This window comes from Entelurus aequoreus, linkage group LG18 (genome assembly GCF_033978785.1).
Source record: "Entelurus aequoreus isolate RoL-2023_Sb linkage group LG18, RoL_Eaeq_v1.1, whole genome shotgun sequence".
In the NCBI taxonomy this organism is placed as follows: Eukaryota; Metazoa; Chordata; class Actinopteri; order Syngnathiformes; family Syngnathidae; genus Entelurus; species Entelurus aequoreus.
The window spans coordinates 4,002,790-4,027,346 of record NC_084748.1 but is presented as its reverse complement, the minus strand read 5'-3'; the positions used below and the strand labels follow the sequence as shown (position 1 = coordinate 4,027,346).

General features: G+C 39.6%; 1 protein-coding gene across 2 annotated transcripts in view; it reads right to left on the bottom strand.

Moving 5' to 3' along the window:
- The window catches only part of pds5a (PDS5 cohesin associated factor A), a 64,994-nt gene that overhangs the window by 38,871 nt on the left and 1,566 nt on the right, over positions 1-24,557 (bottom strand). For both annotated transcript variants that reach the window (XM_062026312.1, XM_062026311.1), the window contains exons 3-9: positions 7,841-8,044; positions 7,672-7,758; positions 7,503-7,600; positions 3,771-3,897; positions 3,107-3,187; positions 2,851-2,991; positions 897-1,012 (exon numbers count right to left, since the gene is read on the bottom strand). In XM_062026312.1, the coding sequence (XP_061882296.1) occupies positions 897-1,012; positions 2,851-2,991; positions 3,107-3,187; positions 3,771-3,897; positions 7,503-7,600; positions 7,672-7,758; positions 7,841-8,044 (854 nt within the window). The remainder of the gene's footprint in view (positions 1-896; positions 1,013-2,850; positions 2,992-3,106; positions 3,188-3,770; positions 3,898-7,502; positions 7,601-7,671; positions 7,759-7,840; positions 8,045-24,557) is intronic.

The window sequence follows — 24,557 nt, the reverse complement described above, 5'->3', positions numbered from 1 at the left end:
ACAAAATCCAAAACTAATATCTACTATCCATTTGAATCTGTTTTGCCCCCCAAATCATCTTGTGTCCAAGGAATTATCCCTCGAGTTTGTAAACATTTACAAAACAACAAAAAAAATATTTTGAGAATATGAAAATATCAATCTAATCACACTAGTATCGGTCACATACTGATACTACTTTTGGTGCCGATGCCACCAATTTATAGAGCCGCCCTCTTCTTACATGTGTACCGGCTGCACAAACAGTTACTCTTATATTATCCTCTTTAACTCTTATTGATCTACTTGTTAATAACTGCTTACTTTCTTTTGTAACACAGTTCCATACACTTCTTAAAAGTTTACAAAGCACTAACTTCTTCTGTTGTTTCAAGCTAGCTTAGCGGATATCCTATCAGTTAGCATGCCTGCTCCTGCTTGCTCTCAGTGTGTAACATGTTTTTGCCTCATCCTAATACTTGATAACAATACTAATATATTAAGAATTCAGTTTATTTACCGTAATAGAGGTGACTATTAATAACGTAAGGGAGCGGCTCCACACGGAGTATGGAGACATACAACGGGAATAAACATAAATACAGCGTCAGCCAGAGGAGAATAGTGTTTGTGAAAGGCATTAATCAGCAATGGTGATCACATACTTTCTCAGGAATCGATCTTTCAGCACATCCCTACTAATAAAATCTGTTCTAGCCTTACAATCTATGTGTAATAATGCTGAACAATGCATTGTTTACACAAGTGTTAGTTGCACAGTTAGGAAAAAAAAGCTTTTTAGAGACAGATAGGGACACATTTTAGTAAAACTGATACTGCTCCAGTACAGATACTTCAGAACGTCCAGGAGAAACAGTTCAGTGGCATGACTTTGTGTATGTCTGCATGCAACTCACCGTCCTAAGAAGCACTGCCAGAGCGGCCGGTTATGTGTGGCCAGCTCAGAGTCTTTGGCTCCAAACAACTTGGCTAGCAAACGTACAACAGCCAGACGCTCTTCCCCATCATTGCTCTGCAAATGAAAACATTTTTAGGCATTATTTGTATTAGGGTACGACCGATTATCGACACTGATTTTTGGCATTTTGACGTATATCGTATCAGCCTTTTTTCCTCCCCAATGAGGTTTTGACATCTGACAGGGCATATATTTGAGTTCTGGTGAGAAATCCTCTCCGGTCTGTTCGACTGTGGCACTCATGCAGCTATGATACTCTTTGTCTCCTTTTCGCAGCACCTACAGCAGCGTTTTTCAACCTTTTTTGAGCCAAGGCACATTTTTTGCGTTGAAAAAAATGCGGAGGCACACCACCAGCAGAAATCATTAAAAAACAAAACTCAGTTGACAGTAAAAAGTCGTTGTCGCAATTGTTGGATATGTCTTTAAACCATAACCAAGCATGCATCACTATAGCTCTTGTCTCAAAGTAGGTGTACTGTCACCACCTGTCACATCACACCCTGACTTATTTGGACTTTTTTGCTGTTTTCCTGTGTGTAGTGTTTTAGTTCTTGTCTTGCGCTCCTATTTTGGTGGCTTTTTCTCTTTTTTTGGTATTTTCCTGTAGCAGTTTCATGTCTTCCTTTGAGCGATATTTCCCGCATCTACTTTGTTTTAGCAATCAAGAAGATTTTAGTTGTTTTTGTCCTTCTTTGTGGAGACATTGTTGATTGTCATGTCATGTTCGGATGTACTTTGTGGACGCCGTCTTTGCTCCACAGTAAGTCTTTGCTGTCGTCCAGCATTCTGTTTTTGTTTACTCTGCAGCCAGTTCAGTTTTAGTTTCGTCCTGCATAGCCTTCCCCTAAGCTTCAATGCCTTTTCTTAGGGGCACTCACCTTTTGTTTATTTTTGGTTTAAGCATTAGATACCTTTTTACCTGGATGCTGCCTCCCGATGTTTCCGACATCTACAAAGCAATTAGCTACCGGCTGCCACCTACTGATATGGAAGAGTATGTGTGTAGGAAATTAAATAAATTAATAAAAATATGTATACAGAGACATACTCTAATAACTTGAAGTAAATAATGAAAATTAAAAAGCAATTACAAACAAAAAATTCAACAAAAAGAATTAACTAAATGCTTACCTTTTTTATATTTGCATAGTATGTATATATTATTAATAGGGATGTCCGATAATGGCTTTTTGCCGATATCCGATATTCCGATATTGTCCAACTCTTTAATTACCGATATCAACCGATACCGATATCAACCGATATATGCAGTCGTGGAATTAACACATTATTATGCCTAATTTGGACAACCAGGTATGGTGAAGATAAGGTACTTTTTAAAAAAATTAGTAAAATAAGATAAATAAATCAAAAACATTTTCTTGAATAAAAAAGAAAGTACAACAATATAAAAACAGTTACATAGAAACTAGTAATGAATGAAAATTAGTAAAATTAACTGTTAAAGGTTAGTACTATTAGTGGAGCAGCAGCACGCACAATCATGTGTGCTTACGGACTGTATCCCTTGCAGACTGTATTGATATATAATGTAGGAACCAGAATATTAATAACAGAAAGAAACAACCCTTTTGTGTGAATGAGTGTAAATGGGGGAGGGAGGTTTTTTGGGTTGGTGCACTAATTGTAAGTGTATCTTGTGTTTTTTATGTTGATTTAATTAAAAAAAAAAAAAAAACAACAAAAAAAAAACCCGATACCGATAATAAAAAACCGATACCGATAATTTCCGATATTACATTTTAACGCATATATCGGCATATATCGGACATCTCTAATTATTAATGTTGTAAATACAAATCTGTATATCACTAGAAAGGCTGGTCCTAAAGACAAGAATGTGTGTGAGAGAGAGAAAGAAAGTTTACCTTGAGTTTAAATTCCAGCTGTGGCATAACAGAGGTAAGTAGCAAAGGATCAATGGCAAAGAGTTCCTGGATGAGGTCAAAGACATGCTCCGAAAGGTCGCTGACAGAAGACTTTCCCATCACTAAAACCTGATTAAAGAACTAAAAGGGAGAGAAAAAAGTGAGCAACAAAACATCTGCGAAACATTTCATGAATATACAATTAATACGACAAAGATGTATTATTATTATTGTTATAATAATAGCAGGCACGTACATTTGCAATGCACATCTCCATGGTTTGGACGGTCCTCTTCAGGATAGTCTTTGCAAGATCGTACGCTTGTTTGTTCAGATTCTGTACAAAACAAAGATCAATTCTGGTGAGAAGCACACACAACACTGACTACATTTTTGTTCACACAATATTCCCATTCATGTTCATATTCTCTTTAAGATTAGATATGTTTTCTTCCACAAGAAATAAGATGTTAATCGGCATAAAATGAATGTTGTGGGTAATAACGTCCGTCAACAAGCCGCCAGAGGACAAAACACTTGCCTTTATGTTACATTTTGTTGCCCTGGCGGTTTTTGCGTCATTTGCATGCGCACAATAACAATGGCTGACGACAATGGAAGGAAATCATCGTGCCACCTGTCAGCATCCAAAACCCCTCAGAAGCTTGGATAAAGGGTCACCGTGGGCCAGGGCAAAGTTCATGGAAAGAAAACCTTTGCATGACTCGGGCCTCTTTAGACAACTTACACCGCATGGTGAAGGTTGTGGCGCCGTGCAAAGCAACAGGGCTGTGAATCTTTGGGCACCACACCACTCGATTCGATTCTTGGGGGTAACGATTTGATTCAGAATCAATTCTCAATTCAAAACCTTTCTAACCCTAACCCAAGAGAGAGGATAGAAACATTCATTCACTCACCTTGTGTGCAGGGATGAGATTAATGAGGATGCTGTCCAAAAGCTCTTGTGTGACCCCATCTCCCTCCATGATGATGGAACACATCAGGTCCATCATGTGCATCTGCACCTTCTGGTTATGGCTGTTACTGCAGGGATGAGAGAGCGAGACGGACACGGTTGTTACGGTACTTGGAAACTTTCCAAAAGGTTAGGGTTACAACATCAGGCAGTTTCTCACAAAGGTGAGCACAGCCCTTATGGTATTATTTCTTCTTACGGGACTGGATATACTTCAGAGGAGTCAGTGTAAAAGTCGGAATGCAGTATCTATTCACTGTCGTCAGAAAAATGACCTTTCGCCTTAGGATGGTGCTCAATTGGGTTCAGGACACGTACTGTGGAACCTTCATGCACCTGGGGATAGGCTGATTGGTAACACTAAAAAGGTCCCTAGTGTGTGAATGTGAACGTTGTGTATCTGCAATGAGGGTCCAGGCCGGGGGTCAGCAACCCGCGGCTCTTTAACGGCGCCCCGGTGGCTCCATGGAGCTTTTTCAAAAATGTATGGAAATGGGAAAAAAATGGGGTGAAAATTTGTTTTTGTTTTAATATGGTTTCTGTAGGAGGACAAACATGACACAAACCTTCCTAATTGTTAGAAAGTCCACGGTTTAATATGTTTGTGTTCACTGATAAGAGTATTTGGTGAGCGCCGTTTGGTCCTACTAATTTCAGCGGCCCTTGAACTCACCGTTGTGTGGACTGGGACTCAGTTTGTTTACATGAATAACTTTCTCCGAGGCTGCCACAGAAAGACGTGTTTTATGCCACTCCTCCTTTGTCTCATTTTGTCCACCGAACATTTTATACTGTGCGTGAATGCACAAAGGTGAGTTTTGTTGATGTTTTTGACTTGTTATGGAGTGTTAATGGGACGGCGTGGCGAAGTTGGGAGAGTGGCCGTGCCAGCAATCTGAGGGTTACTGGTTCAATCCCCACCTTCTACCATCCTAGTCACGTCCGTTGTGTCATTGAGCAAGACACTTCACCCTTGCTCCTGATGGGCCTGGTTAGCGCCGTGCATGGCAGCTCCCGCCATCAGTGTGTGAATGTGTGTGTGTGAATGGGTGAATGTGGAAATAGTGTCAAAGCGCTTTGAGTTCCTTAAAAAAGGTAGAAAAGCGCTATACAAGTACAACCCATTTACCATTTAATCAGGAATAATTGGTCAGTGCATGACTGCACGCTAATCGATGCTAACATGCTATTTAGGCTAGCCGTATGTACATATTTCATCATTATGCCTCATTTGTAGGTATATTTGAGCTCATGTAATTTATTTTACTTATGTTTTCTGTGTATTTAATTTATTTTTGTTTCATGACAAATTATCCGTATGTAGTATTGGCTACATTTCTGATAGTTGTTTGTGTGCCATGTTGTTCCAGACCACAGCAAACGTTACCCAGCTTGCAAAGATTGTAATAAATCCATTAGAAGAAGACAACCTGCCGTTTCCTTTAACTTGGACACACACATCTATACCTTTGGCCATTCTAAGACAGTCATTTCCAGGAGTAATCTCACCCTCTGAGAAGTTTTACTAATGTTTTCCAATGTTGTAAAAATGTGTAGAATAAATATTAAATTTCAACATTTCGGTCAACGAAGATTTGTTTCAGCCTGCGACACAGTCATTTTGATAGTAGGCCAATATACAGTAGCTACTTAACCACTTACATTATGCGTTGTCTTCATTATAACACTTATATAAGACTTTTAAAGTCATTTTGATAGTAAGCTAATTAGCCACTTACATCATCTGTTGCCATCTTTATAACACTTATGTAAGTCTTAATTTTTTGCGGCTACAGACAGATTACCGTATTTTTCGGACTATAAGTCGCAGTTTTTTTTCATAGTTTGGCCGGGGGTGCGACTTATACTCAGAAGCGGCTTATGTGTGAAATGATTAACACATTACCGCAAAATATCAAATAATATTATTTAGCTCATTCACGTAAGAGACTAGACGTATAAGATTTCATGGGATTTAGCGATTAGGAGTGACAGATTGTTTGGTAAACGTATAGCATGTTCTATATGTTATATTTATTTGAATGACTCTTACCATAATATGTTACGTTAACATACCAGGCACCTTCTCAGTTGGTTATTTATGCCTCATATAACGTACACTTATTCAGCCTGTTGTTCACTATTCTTTAGACATTTGAAATTGCCTTTCAAATGTGTTGGCTTTTATCAAATACATTTACCCCAAAAATGCGACTTATACTCCAGTGCGACTTATATATGTTTTTTCCTTCTTTATTATGCATTTTCGGCCAGTGCGACTTGTATATGTTTTTTTCCTTCTTTATTATGCATTTTCGGCTGGTGCGACTTATACCGTAATTTCCGGACTATAAGCCGCTACTTTTTCCCCTCGTTCTGTTCCCTGCGGCTTATACAACGGCGCGGCTTATTTACGGCCTGTTCTTCTCCGACACAGACGAAGAGGATTTCGGTGGTTTTAGTACGCAGGAGGAAGACGATGACACAATGATTAAAGACTTGACTTTTCATATACCGGTAGGCTGGTTATTTTGATAACGTACAGGCGAGCACTTTGTATTACTTTGCACCGTTGTATTATTTGTACTCTGCACGAATGCTGTTCGCCATGTCAAAGATGTGAAAGTTTGATTGAATGATTGAAAGATTTATAGTTAATAAATGGGACGCTTTGCGTTCCCAAACAGTCATCTCTGTCCCGACAATCCCCTCCGTGGTAGCAGGAACCCCTATATACTACGCTAATTACACATCAAAACCCTGCGGCTTATAGTCGGGTGCGGCTTATATATGGAGCAATCTGTATTTTCCCCTAAATTTAGCTGGTGCGGCTTATAGTCAGGTGCGGCTTATAGTCCGGAAATTACGGTATATGTTTTTTTCCTTCGTTATTATGCATTTTCGACCAGTGCGACTTATGTGTTTTTTCCCTTTCTTTATTATGCATTTTCGGCCAGTGCGACTTATACTCCAGTGCGACTTATGTATGTTTTTTCCTTCTTTATTATGCATTTTCGGCCAGTGCGACTTGTATATGTTTTTTTCCTTCTTTATTATGCATTTTCGACCAGTGTTTTTAAATTGCCTTTCAAATGTCTATTCTTGGTGTTGGCTTTTATCAAATACATCTCCCCAAAAAATGCGACTTGTACTCCAGTGCGACTTATATATGTTTTTTTCCTTCTTTATTATGCATTTTCGGCAGGTGCGACTTATACTCCGGTGCGACTTATACTCCGAAAAATGCGGTACATTACATCATCTGTTGCCAGCTTTATAACAATTATTTAAGTCTTAATTTTTTGCGGCTCCAGACCGACTTTTTTGTATTTGTGGTCCAATATGGCACTTTCAACATTTTGGGTTGCCGACCCCTGACCTAAAGGGATAAAAGGTGCAAAACATGAACATTTCTGATCATCATCAAAACATTGGCTTAATTCTTTAACTGACATTATTTACCACAAGAAATAAAAAGGTATACATATATTTAAAAGTAGTGGCCCATACTAGTACACGTCGACAATACATTTCTGTCAAGAAATTTGTATTGTGGACTAATCATTGCAGCAGAGTATGTTTGGGTCATTGGTTCATCCTTTTGCTGCATTATGCTGAATCTGAGCAGCATTGTTAAATCACACCGTGTTGGGAATAAAAGAAGATGCCTTACTTAATTACAGAGAAAAGGGTTTTGAAAAGCTGGGTGAAGATTTCGTTGCAGTCCTCCAGTTCAAAACATATGTTGTAGGACTTCACCCACGCCAGGTTCTACAGGACAAACACAAAGAAAACACTAATGAATACATTCTGCACACTGCCAAAATGTGTCAAAGTGTCACCTCCAGAAGGTAAAAGTATCTGTTGAACTGGGGGCTCTTGGTATCTTCTAGTCCCTTTAGCTGTCTTGTAATGAAGAGGAAGATGTCCTGCAGGTGTGAGATGAACATATTTGACATCTGTTAGCTTGTCAAACTAACATTTCCTGTGTAATAAGATTCCATTCCCTGCCTTGAGTTTGTCATGGGAGGTGTAAGGGGCCTCAGGGGCATAGATCCTGAAGATGTCAGCCAGACAGCAGGCGACTAACAGCCGCACATCTTTATTGGGGTTCCTGAGGAAGAATTCTGAGGCGAGGTGGAGTGCGAGGCCGAGATACTGCTGCTTCTCCTCTTCAGAATCTTGATCCATGTCCATGTAGGTCTTCACCACCATCTGTGCAGCAGAGCAACAAAAGAAAATAACGTGAGCGTTGCATGGCATAGAATATGGTGGTGGAAGCCCTTATTGTTATACCGCGTTTTCCGGATCATAGGGTGCACCAAATTATAAGGCGCACTACATTACATATATACTTCCGGACTATAAGGCACACTTAAAATCCTTTTTTCCCCCTCAAAACTCAGTGTTATAACCCGGTGTGCCTAATGTATGGAATAATTCTGGTTGTGTTTACCGACCTCGAAGCAATTTTATTTTGTATATGGTGTAATGACAAGTGTGACCAGTAGATGGCAGTCAAACATAAGAGATACATGTAGACTGCACTATGATGGCAATATAACTCAAGTAAACACCACCAAAATGTTATATGTTCCACTGAAAATATAGAACGTTACACACGGCGCTCAAAAATCTATCAAAGTGTTTTAGTAGGACTTTGGTAAGCTATGAAGCCACACAGCTTGATGGATTGTACTGTGCTTCAACATAGGAGTATTATTATGGTGTGTGTATAAGGTAAGACATTATCTGGCTTTTTGATTCGCAATATTATGCAAAAGCAACTTTTCTTACCTTTTAGTACCTGCTGATCTGTATTTGGGATCTGCATAAGTCCTGAAAAATTGTGCGATTCCGCCTTTGTAGTCGGTGCCCTAGCCGTAGTCGATAAGCTTCTTCTTTTTCTCTATCTTCTTGTTATGGGACATTCATCCTCCACTGTTGCCATTTCTAATATGAAGTAGTATACAATTCTTACTTATATCTGTCAGTAAACTCACCATGAAAGCACTAAAACATACCGGTGTAGTGAGTTTACATTATTCACCCAATGAACTTTAGCTATTAGAGAGTTGCGGTCAGACAGTTTTTCACGGGACACATTTTGGGTGTTGTTGCACTAGTGAGCCACGGATGAGGAGATTCTGCTCCGTTATTGATTGAAGTAAAGTCTGAATGTCATTAAAACAGTTAGCGCCATCTTTTGACACTTCTTCCACTCCCACGCTACACCGCTACAACAAAGATGACGGGGAGAAGACGCTGTCGAAGTGGAGGCACGTAAATAAGACCCGCCCACAAAACGGCACATCCTGAAGTGACTTGAAGATGACGTGTAAAACATCATCTATGCAACATTTTGAGCAAAGAACCACCTTCACATGTTATGTAGACCACAAGATAGTGTTTTAAATTTAGAAAAAGAATATATAACATGACTCCTTTAATGCGCTTTATAATCCGGTGCGTCTTACATGTGAAATAAGACCATTCATCAGCAGTGCGCCTTATAATCAAGTGCGCCCTATGGCCTGGAAAATATGGGTACTTACTAGCTTCCGCAGATAGTTGGTCTATGACGATGACTTCTGTTATGCTTGATAAGCCGTTTTACTGCCGTGTTTAAGGCACCGTTTGGAAACAATTAAGATAAGTAAATAAACATTTACAGAATTTTTATGTGTAAATAACTAATTTTGCAATGTATATAGGCTTATAGTCTGGTGCGGATAATATATGGAAAAATATTGTTTTCCCCCTCAAATTTAGTGGGTGCGGCTATTATACCGGTGTCCTCTGTAGTCCGGAAAATGCTGTAACTGAGTTGTATTGCTAACAAAGAGACAAACAAACCCTAGCGAAAACAACCTCTGTGGCGTAGCGCGCCACATTCATCTCGATTCAGACTCGGTCAAGGCTCAACTGCTGCAAGCCGAAGCTACGGTACTTGATAAGCCACCAACACCCGGAAAAGATGAAACCGGCGAATGTAAAGGTCAACTTGTGAGGTATTTACATCATTAAAAGTTAAAATGTGAGTTGACTTTTCTACACTGCATTTTCCCAACTGATCATTTAAATATGTCCACTGTAGAGGACACTGCTTCTCAGAAAGACAGACACTGTGCTGGAACATCCACTATTTTTTGCACTTAAAAATACTCGTAGTAATAAATATATAAAATGTTTGTGTTCAATTACAGTAAGTGTGTTTACCCTAAACATTACTGCCCCTTCATTTTAAACATTATGGCATTTTTAAGTCTTTTTTTGGACATGTACTACAATAATATCGTACCGTGGCCTTAATACAGTGATAATAGCGTACCAGGCCTCGAATTTTAACGTTTTTAAGGACAAGGCAAGTGTTGCCTTAAAGGAGGGCTCATATTTAAGGCACCAAGGCAAACATTATTTTCTTTCTAGGCAGGGGCTCCAAAGCATGCATGTACAGTCGTGGTCAAAAGTTTACATACACTTGTGAAGGACATAATGTCATGGCTGTCTTGAGTTTCAAATAATTTCTACAACTCTTATTTTTTTGTGATAGAGTGATTGGAGCACATACTTGTTTGTCACAAAAAACATTCATGAAGTTTGCTTCTTTTATGAATTTATTATGAGTCTACTGAAAATGTGAGCTAATGTGCTGGGTCAAAAGTATATATGCAGCAACATACATTATCAATTTTGGTGATGTAGAAAAGTTACAATCAAATCAAATTAGCTTCATGGCATGGCCTCTTAACTTCATGTGAGTGATTATGATTGATGACACCTGTTGACTTCTCTGGGCCCATTTAAATAGGGCTCATGTGATGCAGTCATTAGACTCGGTTACAAACCGAAAAGGTGAGGCCTTTAATCCCAAGAACAACATGCCTACCAGAGAGTAAATGGGACAATGAAAAAGGAGGATTACCTCCAATTTCTTCAGGACAAGCTAAAATCATCAGCCCGGAAGTTGGGTCTTGGGCGCAGTTGGGTGTTCCAACAGAACAATGACCCCAAACACACGTCAAAAGTGGTAAAGGAATGGCTAAATCAGGCTAGAATTAAGGTTTTTAAAATGGCCTTCCCAAAGTCCTGACTTAAACGCCTGGAACAATGCTGAAGAAACAAGTCCATGTCAGAAAACCAACAAATTTAGCTGAACCGCACCAATTTTGTCAAGAGGAGTGGTCAAAAATTCAAGCAGAAGCTTGTGGATGGCTACCAAAAGCGCCTTATTGCAGTGAAACTTGCCAAGGGACATGTAAGCAAATATCAACATTGCTGTATGTATACTTTTGACCCAGCAGATTTGCTCACATTTTCAGTAGACCCATAATAAATTCATAAAAGAAGCAAACTTCATGAATGTTTTTTGCAACCAACAAGTATGTGCTCCAATCACTACATCACAAAAAAACTAGAGTTGTAGAAATGATTGGAAACTCAAGACAGCCATGACATTATGTTCTTTACAAGTGTATGTACACTTTTGACCACGACTGTATATGTATATATATACATACATAAAGAATGTTGAAAGATTGCACCTGACGGCCATAAGAAGTAACTGCACTTTTTTACATATAGATAAAAATAGTGTTCCCGTATGAGATATAGGGCTGCCAATTATGGCCAAAGTAATAATTAAGATTATTGTTATCAATATTGAAATAATGATTACTGATTGTTAGGTAAAGCAATGTTGGGGCGTGAACGTGTCATTTGTAATGTCTAATAAAAAGGCTATAGATACACGTTATCCATATATCTAAAGACAAATATTAGGTTTGTTTTAGTCATTAAAAATATCAACTTGTCAGCATTTTGTCATTACATGATGCCTTTTTCTCTATTTTTACATTTTGATAGAGGTTATTTTTTTGTATTATTTATTTAAGTTGTGTACATAAATATCTACATGTAGATGATGCATCGGGACAGATCCATTAAGAGTTTGAGCAGAAATATGTCATATAGGAATTAACTACACACAAAAACAAATTAACAAAATGCTGTGTCACATGAATGGTTTTTAAAGTAATACCTTTGTCACATGTAAAAAACAAACAAAAAACTTGGTGTTTACTTTCTGATATCAACATAAAACACAAAGCAGTTTGGCTAATGAAGATAAAGTCAAATAAACAAGTTTTGTTCTTCTCCAACGCCTCCTATCTTCTCCAACGCCTCCTATCTTCTCCAACGCCTCCTATCAGTACAACAGTTTGGCCAACACAAATAAAGAGGCTTGACACCTCTCATATCGAATACACAATCTTCAAAGATCAATTCGATGATGACAAAACGGCGCACCGCACCGGCCGTAAAAAGGGCACATCAAAATATACAGGTGTGGCGGTATTGTTCATAATGCTTGTATTGCTTTCACAATTTATACTTTAGGTACGTAAAACAGTTATGTACAATAACGGTTCTTCTACAAAGGACATAATTTACCATCCATCCAATTTCTACCGCGGGGGGTGCTGGAGCCTATCCCAGCTGCATTCGGGCGGAAGGCGGGGTACACCCTGGACAAGTTGCCACCTCATCACAGGGCCAACACAGACAGACAACATTCACACTCACACACTAGGGACCATTTAGTTTTGCCAATCAACCAATCACCGGGTGCGTGTCTTTGGAGGTGGGAGGAAGCCGGAGTACCCGGACGGAACCCACGCAGCCATGGTGAGAACATGCAAACTCCACACAGAAAGATGCCGAGCACAGGACCTTCGTATTGTGAGGCCCTCGTACTAACCCTAGTCCCACCGTGCTGCCCAGGACATCTTTTTGAATGTGTTATTTTGTTTTGTTTTCAAATAAAACTTGGATAAAAGATTTCAGTCCAAGTCATTTTAGAAAATTTTGAGCAGTTTTACAAATTCTGCAATAATAATTATAACCGTGATCTTTTTGGTCACAATAACCGTGATAAGAAATGTACATACCGTTACATCCCTACATATGTCAGTATACTGGGCAGATAGTTTGACAACTACCACATAATATTTGACAAAAGTATGTGAAAGCGCAGGAGGCAGACAGCGTGTGGGGGGGGGGGGGGGGGGGGGGCAAACAGACTGCAGAGCATGACATAAAACACCTTCACTTAGCAGAAGAAGCCACACTCACACTGCTAACACATTAGCTGCCTACACTGAGGAACCATGTGGGTATTGAATCTGCGTATATTTGGATTGTACAGCTCCTTCAGATATACTCTAAACATGTTTTCCCATGGTCCCACACACATTGAGAGAATACAATGGGAGTCATAAAAACACAAATTCCCTCCTAAGGCATTTAAAAACATCTTCAACACAAGGTCCGATGCTAATCCAAAAATGATTCCTAAAATATGCAATCATGCTTCTCTCAAGTAGCTACACAAGTAAAGCTTGTTTTACATCCAAAACAAAAGCAGGCATGATCAGCAAAGACATTTACCAGACAGTTAATGACCTTTACTCTTGTACTTTCCACACACAAGCTGTCAACAATTGTTGAAATTGTGAGAGTTATCTCTCACTCAAGAATAGGAAGAAGGAAGGAACTTTATTGTCACTGCACAATACAACAAAATGTAATTTCCAGGACAAACCCGTTCAAGAGCAGACACACATGGAAAGATGAGGTCACCTACCTAGGTTCCATTGTAGAGGCTAACCTTTCCTGTGATAAAATGGCAACCAAGGTAATCAAAAAGGTTAACCAACGAACGAGATTTCTCTACAGAATTTCCTCTCTGGTCAACAAAAGCACCTTGAGGATTCTGGCGGGAACTCTCGTTCAACCCTTTTTCGATTACGCATGCACCTCCTGGTACCCCAGCACCTCCAAAACCCTCAAATCTAAACTCCAAACATCTCAGAACAAGCTAGTCAGGTTACTTCTAGACCTCCACCCCAGATCCCACCTCACTACTACCCACTTCTCTAAAGTGGGCTGGCTCAAGGTGGAGGACAGAGTTAAACAACTTGCACTGAGCCTAGTCTATAAAATCCGCTACACCTCCTTGATACCGAAGTACATGTCAAACTACTTCCTTAACGTAAATGACCGCCATAACCACAACACCAGGGGGAGCTCCACTAACCACGTTAAACCCAAATTCCGAACTAACAAAGGTCTTAACTCATTCTCTTTCTATGCCACATCATTGTGGAATGCGCTCCCAACAGGTATAAAAGAAAGGGCATCTCTATCCTCCTTCAAAACCGCAATAAAAGTTCACCTCCAGGCAGCTACAACCCTAAACTAACACCCTCCCCGGATTGCTAATAATCAAATGTAAACAATCAAATGCAGATAATTTTTCTTATGCCTTCTGATCTCTCTCTCTCTCTCTACGTCCACTACTTGATGTCCATATCCTACCCCCCCCCCTCCACACCCCTGATTGTAAATAATGTAAATAATTCAATGTGATTATCTTGTGTGATGACTGTATTATGATGATAGTATATATGATAGTATATATCTGTATCATGAATCAATTTAAGTGGACCCCGACTTAAACAAGTTGAAAAACTTATTCGGGTGTTACCATTTAGTGGTCAATTGTACGGAATATGTACTTCACTGTGCAACCTACTAATAAAAGTCTCAATCAATCAATCAAACATGGGTGTGACAGGGTGAGCGAACAGGAACGCTGGTTGCACACTTCCTGTTGAAAGGGGTCCGTGTGTTTCAACTTGACACTGTGGGATTTGAATCAATAACTTTGTGCATATACAGCACCGCCTTTCTGTTTAATGTGAATACAGTAGCGCAGTTGTTTAGACCAGTGTTTTTCAACCAGTGTGCCGTGAGATAAAGTCTGGTGTGCCGTGGGAGATTATCTAATTTCACCTATTTGGGTTAAAAATATTTTTTACAAACCAGTAATTATAGTCTGCAAATTGTGTGTTGTTGTTGAGTGTCAGTGCTGTCTAGAGCTCAGCAAAGTAACCGTGTAATACTCTTCCATATCAGTAGGTGGCGGCCGCTAGATAATTGCTTTGTAGATTACGGAAACAGCGGGAGGCAGTATGCAGGTAAAAAGGTGTCTAATGCTTAAACCAAAAATAAACAAAAAGGTAAGTGTCCCTAAGAAAAAGCACTGAAGCTTAGGCAAGGCTATGCAGAACGAAACTAAAACTGAACTGGCTACAAAGTAAACAAAAACAGAATGCTGGACGACAGCAAAGACTTACTGTGGAGCAAAGACGGCGTCCACAATGTACATCCGAACATGACGTGACAATCAACAACGTCCCCACAAAGAAGGATAAAAACAACTGAAATATTCTTGACTGCTAAAACAAAGTAGATGCGGGAAATATCGCTCAAAGGAAGACATGAAACTGCTACAGGAAAATACCAAAAAAAGAGAAAAAGCCACCAAAATAGGAGCGCAAGAAAAGAACTAAAACACTACACGCAGGAAAACAGCAAAAAAGTCAAAATAAGTCAGGGTGTGATGTGACAGGTGGTGACAGTACACCTACTTGGAGACAAGAGCTATAGTGATGCATGCTTGGTTATGGTTTAAAGTCATATCCAACAATTGCGACAACGACTTTTTACTGTCAACTGAGTTTCGTTTTTTAATGATTTCTGCTGGTGCTGTGCCTCCGCATTTTTTCAACGCAAAAAATGTGCCTTGGCTCAAAAAAGGTTGAAAAACACTGCTTTAGGCAGTAATTTGTGTACACAAGTTTAGATTGGGGAAGAAGTTTCCTCATGGGGAAAGACGTTAATGTCGCTTGTTTACATGATAGCATTTAAGATAGCTAACGCTGATTGGTCTCCATAATTTCATCAACGTGTGCTTATCAATAACGTTTTAGTAATCATTTTATTTCAATAATGTAATACTAACTGTCGGGAGTCTTACAGCTGTCACCATTACTACCATTTATTTGTAGTACAAACACCTGCAGCTGCTGAAACCAAAGCAAAAAACGGATTGCTCTTGTAAACTGTAACAACGCATACACATGGCGATTATCGAGGCCGGCAAGCTTAGCGTTTGGTGAGTTGACTTATCGAATATTGACACAGGCCTAGCTACTCCCCGTGAAAGTAATTTTATGTGGACATTTTTTTCATGTTTTCTGCTCAAATCAGAAGGTTTACTTTCATTAACAAAACAGAAGTAAGCTGATCATGTTTGGGAAAACGTTCTCGTCTTTTTGGTACTATTTTGATCAAATCCATGATGCAAACCAATGAATTGAAATGTTTGTTGTTGCTTCAACCGGCGCAAGTCACTACACTAAGTTTCAGCCACATCTGAAGTAAAAAGTGCCTTTCTGTTACCTTTTATGATTCGTGGCAATGTGCCTTCATCTGTGAAGAAGTGGCTTCGAGTGTGTGCAAAGATTAGCTTTACTTCAACCACAGACCTTCACAAAAAGATGGATTTTTCAATAAACTACTTTTAATGGCGGGCTCAGTGACTACTATGTATGGCAATGGAGAAGACAATGAAAAGGTAAGTAATAACAGTAGGTTAGAGATGTATGAATGATACGTTAGCAATGTTAGCACGATTTGTTGCGTAGCTAGGTAAGCCTTCTACTGCAACAGCATCACCGTCCTACGGCTAAATAAAGGATGATTTTCCGCAAATCTACTTTTAATTGGATCAGTGCCTACTAGGGTTGTTCGGTATACCAGTACTAATAAAGTACCGCGATACTAATTGATTGAAATCAATTGGTACCAAAACTACGAATGAACACATGTGAAAAGGTGAAATAACTGAAAACATGTTTTATATTCTAGTTTCTTCAAAATAGCCACCCTTTGCTCGGGTTACTGCTTTGCACACTCTTGGCATTCTCTCCATGAGCTTTAAGCACACCTGTGAAGTGAAAACCATTTTGGGTGACTACCTCTTGAAAAGAGAATGCCAAGAGTGTGCAAAGCAGTAATCAGAGCAAAGGGTGGCTATTTCGAATAAATTTGAATATAAAACATGTTTTCAGTTATTTCACCTTTTTGTGATAAGTACATAACTCCACATGTGTTCATTCATAGTTTTGATGTGACAATCTACAATGTAAATAGTCATGAAAATAAAGAAAATGCATTGAATGAGAAGATGTGTCCAAATGTTGGCCTTTACTTTATATATATATTTACCAAAGAACCACCATTACATGTTATGTTATGCCTATCCTTCACAATCCCTATGTAAGACAAGACCACGTGTTTTCCATTTCTTATGCATCCTAATTTGTAAAAGATGCCAAGTAGGAGGTGGCTAACAATGTAGATAATGGGAGTACATTATTCTGCCCATCAAGACCTCTAAAAACATCCAAAAACCACCAACAATACTTTATTTACATGTCGTGACCTGAATGTTAACCACGCATTAGCGATATTGTTATTATAAGCGCTAATGCAGACAAACCATTTTTAGCGGCGCCGTGATCACAGAGAGCTCACTAGCTTATGCCGCTATGTTGACATATTGAGCTGCTGCAAAGCCTCTTTTTTTAACGATTCGTGAGGATTAGAGTTGGGGGAAATAATCGATTTTTAGATGCATCGCTTATTAAACGTCAATGATCGATGTATTTGTTGGCACTTATATTCCAGTTTACACACATTCACATTAATTTAATAAATGTGGGAATTAAACTGTCTTGTATTACAAATGCAGTTTTTTAAAGTTGCATGTGATAAACGCCTATTTAGTGAAACGAAAATAAATATAAAACTGCATCGATATATACATAGATGCATGAATAATCGATTTTTAATCGAATCGTAATCGAATCGTGAATTGCCCATAGATTCCCACCTCTGAGGATTATGATTAATTCTTCATCTAAATGGGAAGATATAAACATCCCATCAGTCGGCATCCCAGTTAGAGCAGAAATTAGAGAGAGGTAGAGGTAGAGAGAGATAGTACTTTATTAATTCCTTCAGGAAAATTTTAATTCCAGCAGCAGTGTACAGAATTGAGATATAGTTTTAAAAGTACAAAGTAAATAATAAATAATGGGGGTGTACTGTATGTTATTGTTTTGCATCCCCTGTCATCCTCGTATCCCCCTTCACCTCCAGAGAGGAGTTGTACAGTCTGATGGCGTGTGGGACAAAAGAGTTTTTGAGTCTATTGTATAGTAAATTGTAAAGTAAGTGATTGTTTTATTAGGTTTGTATATCTTGTTTAGCACTTAGCAATAATGCTACGTGATGCTTAGTAAATCAATAAAGCTGCATCTGTTCAGCACACAGCTTCTAAAATTTGGGGATCATCCTCATGTTCAGGCTCAAAAATACAAGTTATGGCTTTTTCAACATTTTGGGTTGCAGACACCTGTTCTAGTCCCTGCCGTTGTGTCTTTGGGCAGGACATGACGGCCACATTGCCCACACATGGACGCTTCAGCGACAAAGAAGCCGATACAATTAGGGATGATGTTTGATAAGAAATTATCAAGTTCGAGCCTATTATCGAATCCTCTTATCGAACCGATTCCTTATCGATTCTCTTATCGAGTCCAAATAGGTTGTTGTATATGGAAAAAAACACACAATATTTGGTTTAACAAAAGCTCACTTTTATTATATAAGAAAAAAATAAAATCTAATGAATAAATAAATATTGACTGTTACCCCCCCTAAAAAAATAAAATAAAATAAATAAATACTGACTGTTGTTACCCAAAGTACACTACCGTTCAAAAAATTGGGGTCACCCAAACAATTTTGTGGAATAGCCTTCATTTCTAAGAACAAGAATAGACTGTCGAGTTTCAGATGAAAGTTCTCTTTTTCTGGCCATTTTGAGCGTTTAATTGACCCCACAAATGTGATGCTCCAGAAACTCAATCTGCTCAAAGGAAGGTCAGTTTTGTAGCTTCTGTAACGAGCTAAACTGTTTTCAGATGTGTGAACATGATTGCACAAGGGTTTTCTAATCATCAATTAGCCTTCTGAGCCAATGAGCAAACACATTGTACCATTAGAACACTGGAGTGATAGTTGCTGGAAATGGGCCTCTATACACCTAAGTAGATATTGCACCAAAAACCAGACATTTGCAGCTAAAATAGTCATTTACCACATTAGCAATGTATAGTGTATTTCTATAAAGTTAAGACTAGTTTAAAGTTATCTTCATTGAAAAGTGCAGTGCTTTTCCTTCAAAAATAAGGACATTTCAATGTGACCCCAAACTTTTGAACGGTAGTGTATATTAAGTGGGATTTTTCAGAAAAACAAATATATACAGTAACACAAAAACAACCTGTCTCTGTGATCACTAGAAGTGTATAAATAATAATATAGTGTTAAATAAAATCAGTCCCTTGGGCACAAAACTGAAAATAATACAGCTCTCCAAAAAGTGCACTTCTGCTGCTATTTGACATAACTGTTTGTTATGATGCTTTGACATTTTTGCACTTTATTTATTTATTGAAAGAAAATTCTATGAAGAGAAAAGTTGTTTGCAAATGTGGTTACAATGCTAAAAAATGAAAAGTTAAAGCTAAAAAAAGAAATACACTTTATTGAGTTAAAATCTTTCTTTATAGGGGGCAAGTTGTGCTGTTATGAGCTAGGGAAAATAACAACTACACTACCCAGCATGCAACGGGAGCCCCGAAAAGTGTTGTTGCATGTCGCCACCGGCAGCTAAGAATGAGTTTATGAGCACGCTGTGAAAGTAAACGTCAAGAACTCAGCCAACACGCCTCGTCTGCATTATTTATAATTAGACAGACAACACAAATACAGTGTGATTTTGTTTTGTTTACAAGGAAAGAAAAACAGAAGTTAAAAAAGGGAGATGTGTTGTATATATATGTATGTGCTGCGGTTGCTTTAAGAACGTTGCGACAGCTGCCGTAAAGGAGGTGCGTTGCTAGCCTGGTTGCTATGTTTCCGGTTGGTCGTAAAAGTGTTCGTCATGTGTTTGTACCCTGCTCAAATCTCTCAGTAAAGTTATTCATTGGATTATACCTTTTGTTTTGAACTTTATTACACCTTTTTCCTGCTTTCCCTATCTGCGCCTAATGACTGAGCTACTGACGTAATTTCTTGTGATGTCACACGGGGCATTTCTGGTCGGGACGGGATTCGTTCCCAGGGATTCGAATAAAGAACCAGCTATTTTTCTTTGCTATAGTGGTCTCGATAACGGGTACCGGTTCTCAAAAAGGGATTCGAGTCCGAGGACTCGGTTCTTTTCTTATCGAACAACCGGGAAAACCGGTTTCGAGTATCATCCCTAGATACAATACGCGGCACGATGGCTGCCCATTGCTCCTGAACCTCAAGAGAGGATGGGTCAAATGCAGAGACTTCATTTCGACAATTCAGACCTTGTTTTTCCACATTTACACCAACGCATATCCAACACCTATCATTTAAACCAGCGTTGTTCAACCTTTTCTGAGCCAAGGCACATTTTTTTCATTGAAAAAATCCAGAGGCACACCACCAGCAGAAAACATTTAAAAAATGAAACTCAGCAGCCGATATTGACAGTAAAAAGTCGTTCTCGCAATTGTTGGATATGAATTCAAACCATAACCAAGCATGCATCACTATAGCTCTTGTCTCAAAGTAGGTGAACTGTCACCACCTGTCACATCACACCCTGACTTATTTTGAATGTTTTGGTGTATTCCTGTGTGTAGTGTTATAGTTTGCAAAAAAACGTTTTAACCCATGGGTGTCAAACTCTCGCCGTGTAATTTCACTTGGCCCTTGAGGTGACATCAAATTAACACTAGAGCTGGCCTGCCGATTATATACAGCGGCGGTGCCGCGGTAACACCGCATTCACCGCTAATTCTCATACTTGCCAACCCTCCCGGGAGACTCCCAAATTTCAGTGCCCCTCCCGAAAATCGTCACGTCCGCTTTTCATGCGGTCCAACGAGTGCTGGCCCAGTCACATAATATGTGCGGCTTCTGCACGCGCACACAAGTGAATGCAACGCATACTTGACAGGTTACACTGAGTGTGGCCGTATAAACAACTTTAAAGGCCTACTGAAATGAATTGTTTTTATTTAAACGGGGATAGCAGATCCATTCTATGTGTCATACTTGATCATTTCGCGATATTGCCATATTTTTGCTGAAAGGATTTAGTATAGAACAATGACGATAAAGTTCGCAACTTTTGGTCTCTGATAAAAAAAGCCTTGCCCCTACCGGAAGTAGCGTGACGTAGTCAGTTGTTCACCTCCTCATATTTTCCTATTGTTTTCATCGCAGCTAGAGCGATTCGGACCGAGAAAGCGACAATTACCCCATTAATTTGAGCGAGGATGAAAGATTCGTGGATGAGGAACGTTAGAGTGACGGACTAGAATGCAGTGAAAGACATATCTTTTTTCGCTCTGACCGTAACTTAGGTACAAGCTGGCTCATTGGATTCCACACTCTCTCCTTTTTCTATTGTGGATCACGGATTTGTATTTTAAACCACATCGGACACTATATCCTCTTGAAAATGAGAGTCGAGAACGCGAAATGGACATTCACAGTGACTTTTATTTCCACGACAATACATCGGCGAAGCTCTTTAGCTACTGAGCTAACGTGATAGCATCTGGCTCAAATGCAGATAGAAACAAAATAAATAAATCCCTGGCTGGAAGGATAGACAGAAGATCAACAATACTATTAAACCATGGACATGTAACTACACGGTTAATAATTCTCAGCCTGGCAAAGCTTAACAATGCTGTTGCTAACGACGCTGAAGCTAACTTAGCAACCGGACCTCACAGAGCTATGATAAAAACATTAGCGCTCCACCTATGCCAGTAAGCCCTCATCTGCTCATCAACACCTGTGCTCACCTGCGTTCCAGCGATCGACGGCGCGACGAAGGACTTCACCCGATCACAGATGCGGTTGGCGGCTAGCATCGGCTAGCGCGTCTGCTATCCAAGTAAGTCCTCCTTGTTGTGTTGCTACAGCCAGCCGCTAATACACCGATCCCACCTACAACTTTCTTCTTTGCAATCTCCATTGTTCATTAAACAAATTGCAAAAGATTCACCAACACAGATGTCCAGAATACTGTGGAATTATGAAATGAAAACAGAGCTTTTTGTATTGGCCTCAATGGGGCAGCCATACCTCTGTTCTACTGGCTACGTCACGCGCATACGTCATATCCAAAGGAGTTTTCAACCGGAAGTTTAGCTGGAAATTTAAAATTGCACTTTATAAGTTAACCCGGCCGTATTGGCATGTGTTGCAATGTTAAGATTTCATCATTGATATATAAACTATCAGACTGCGTGGTCGCTAGTAGTGGCTTTCAGTAGGCCTTTAACACCGTTAGAAATATACGCCACACTGTGAATCCACACCAAACAAGAATGACAAACACATTTCGGGAGAACATCCGCACCGTAACACAACAGAACAAATCCCCACAACCCTTTTGCAGCACAAACTCTTCCGGGACGCTACAAGGTGTGTGTGTGTGGTGGGGGGGGGGGGGGGGGGGGTTTGGTGGTAGCGGGGGGTGTATTTTGTAGCGTCCCGGAAGAGTTAGTGCTGCAAAGGGTTCTGGGTATTTGTTTTGTTGTGTTTATGTTGTGTTACGGTGCGGATGTTTTCCCAAAATGTGTTTGTCATTCTTGTTTGGTGTGGATTCACAGTGTGGCGTATATTTCTAACAGTGTTAAAGTTGTTTATACGGCCACCCTCAGTGCAACCTGTATCGCTGTTGATCAAGTATGCGTTGCATTCAGGTGTGTGTGCGCACAGAAGCCGCACATATCTTGTGACTGGGCCGGCACGTTGTTAGAATGGATGAAAAGCGGACGTGACGACAGCTTGTAGAGGACGTTAAAAGCAGTGCCTTTAAGGCACGCCCCCAAGACTGTGGTCCGGGTGGACTACGAGATATAATGACTGATGAACACCTCCGTTCGATAATGAAGGTTGCCTTAGCTCAAAGCCTGAGCCCCGACATTAATGAACTAGCATCCAAGAAAAGATGGCAGGTATCTGGCTTGGGCACATGAGATTAGATCAGTGTGTTGCATACTGAGCAGTTTAAAGTCCTGAATGGTTGGTTTATTCATTATTTTATTTTCAAATTTATTAGCCTGTGGAAAAAGTTAATGTTGATAATTACCTCAGAAGGCTGCAAATAGAAAAGAGGCATTCAATTTTTAATTAAAATTGTATTTGATATGCCATTGATATTTTTGTATTATTATTTGGATATTGAAACTCGATTTGGCGTGTCACTATAAAGTTACATAAGCCTTGCTTGTTCAATATTCAATGCAAAACTTGTTTGGGTCCCTATTAAAAGGTTAATTTGTTCAACCTTGGCCCGCGGCTTTGTTCTGTTTTAAATTTTGGCCCACTCTGTATTTGAGTTTGACACCCCTGTTTTAACCCAAATAGGCGAAATCGGATAATCTCCCATGGCACACCAGACTCTATCTCACGGCACACTAGTGTGTGTCGCGGCACAGTGGTTGAAAAACACTGATCTAAACCACACAGAAGCATGTTAAAGGCCTACTGAAAGCCACTACTAGCGACCACGCAGTCTGATAGTTTATATATCAATGATGAAATCTTAACATTGCAACACATGCCAATACGGCCGGGTTAACTTATAAAGTGCAATTTTAAATTTCCCGCTAAACTTCCGGTTGGAAACGTCTATGTATGATGACGTATGCGCAAGACGTCACGACGGCAACGGAAGTATTCGTACCCAATGTGTCACCATACAAACTGCTCTGTTTTCATCGAACAATTCCACAGTATTCTGGACATCTGTGTTGGTGAATCTTTTGCAATTTGTTTAATGGACAATGGAGACAGCAAATAAGAAAGTTGTAGGTGCGATCGGTGTATTAGCGGCCGACTACAGCAACACAATCAGGAGGTTGTGTTGTGTTTGAGCTGGATAGCAGACGCGCTACCGTGAGTACAGCTTTGGCTTCCAAACATTTGATCGCTTGCCCGTACGTGCGTGTCGCTATGTGCATGTCACGTACGTAACTTTGGGGAAATATATGTTTCTTGCCGACTCTGATGGCGGCCGGGGTGTCGTCGAAAGCTACAACGCCCGCCGCCACTCCGTAGCTAAGTTAGCTTCAATTGTTAAGCTTCGCCAAGCTGGAAAATATTAACCGTGTATTTACATGTTCATGGTTTAATAGTATTGTTGATCTTCTGTCTATCCTTCCAGTCAGGGTTTTTTAAATTTTGTTTCTATCTGCATTTGAGCCTGATGCTATCACGTTAGCTCCGTAGCTAAGTTAGCTTTAATTGTTAAACTTCACCAAGCTGGAAATTATTAACCGTGTATTTACATGTTCATGGTTTAATAGTATTGTTGATCTTCTGTCTATCCTTCCAGTGAGGGTTTTTTTAAATTTTGTTTCTATCTGCATTTGAGCCCGATGCTATCACGTTAGCTCCGTAGCTAAGTTAGCTTTAATTGTTAAACTTCAGCAAGCTGGAAATTATTAACCGTGTATTTACATGTTCATGGTTTAATAGTATTGTTGATCTTCTGTCTATCCTTCCAGTCAGGGTTTTTTAAAATTTTGTTTCTATCTGCATTTGAGCCCGATGCTATCACGTTAGCTCCGTAGCTAAAGTGCCTCAACGATGTATTGTCGTGGGGATAAAAGTCACTGTGAATGTCCATTTCGCGTTCTCGACTCTCATTTTCAAGAGGATATAGTATCCGAGGTGGTTTAAAATA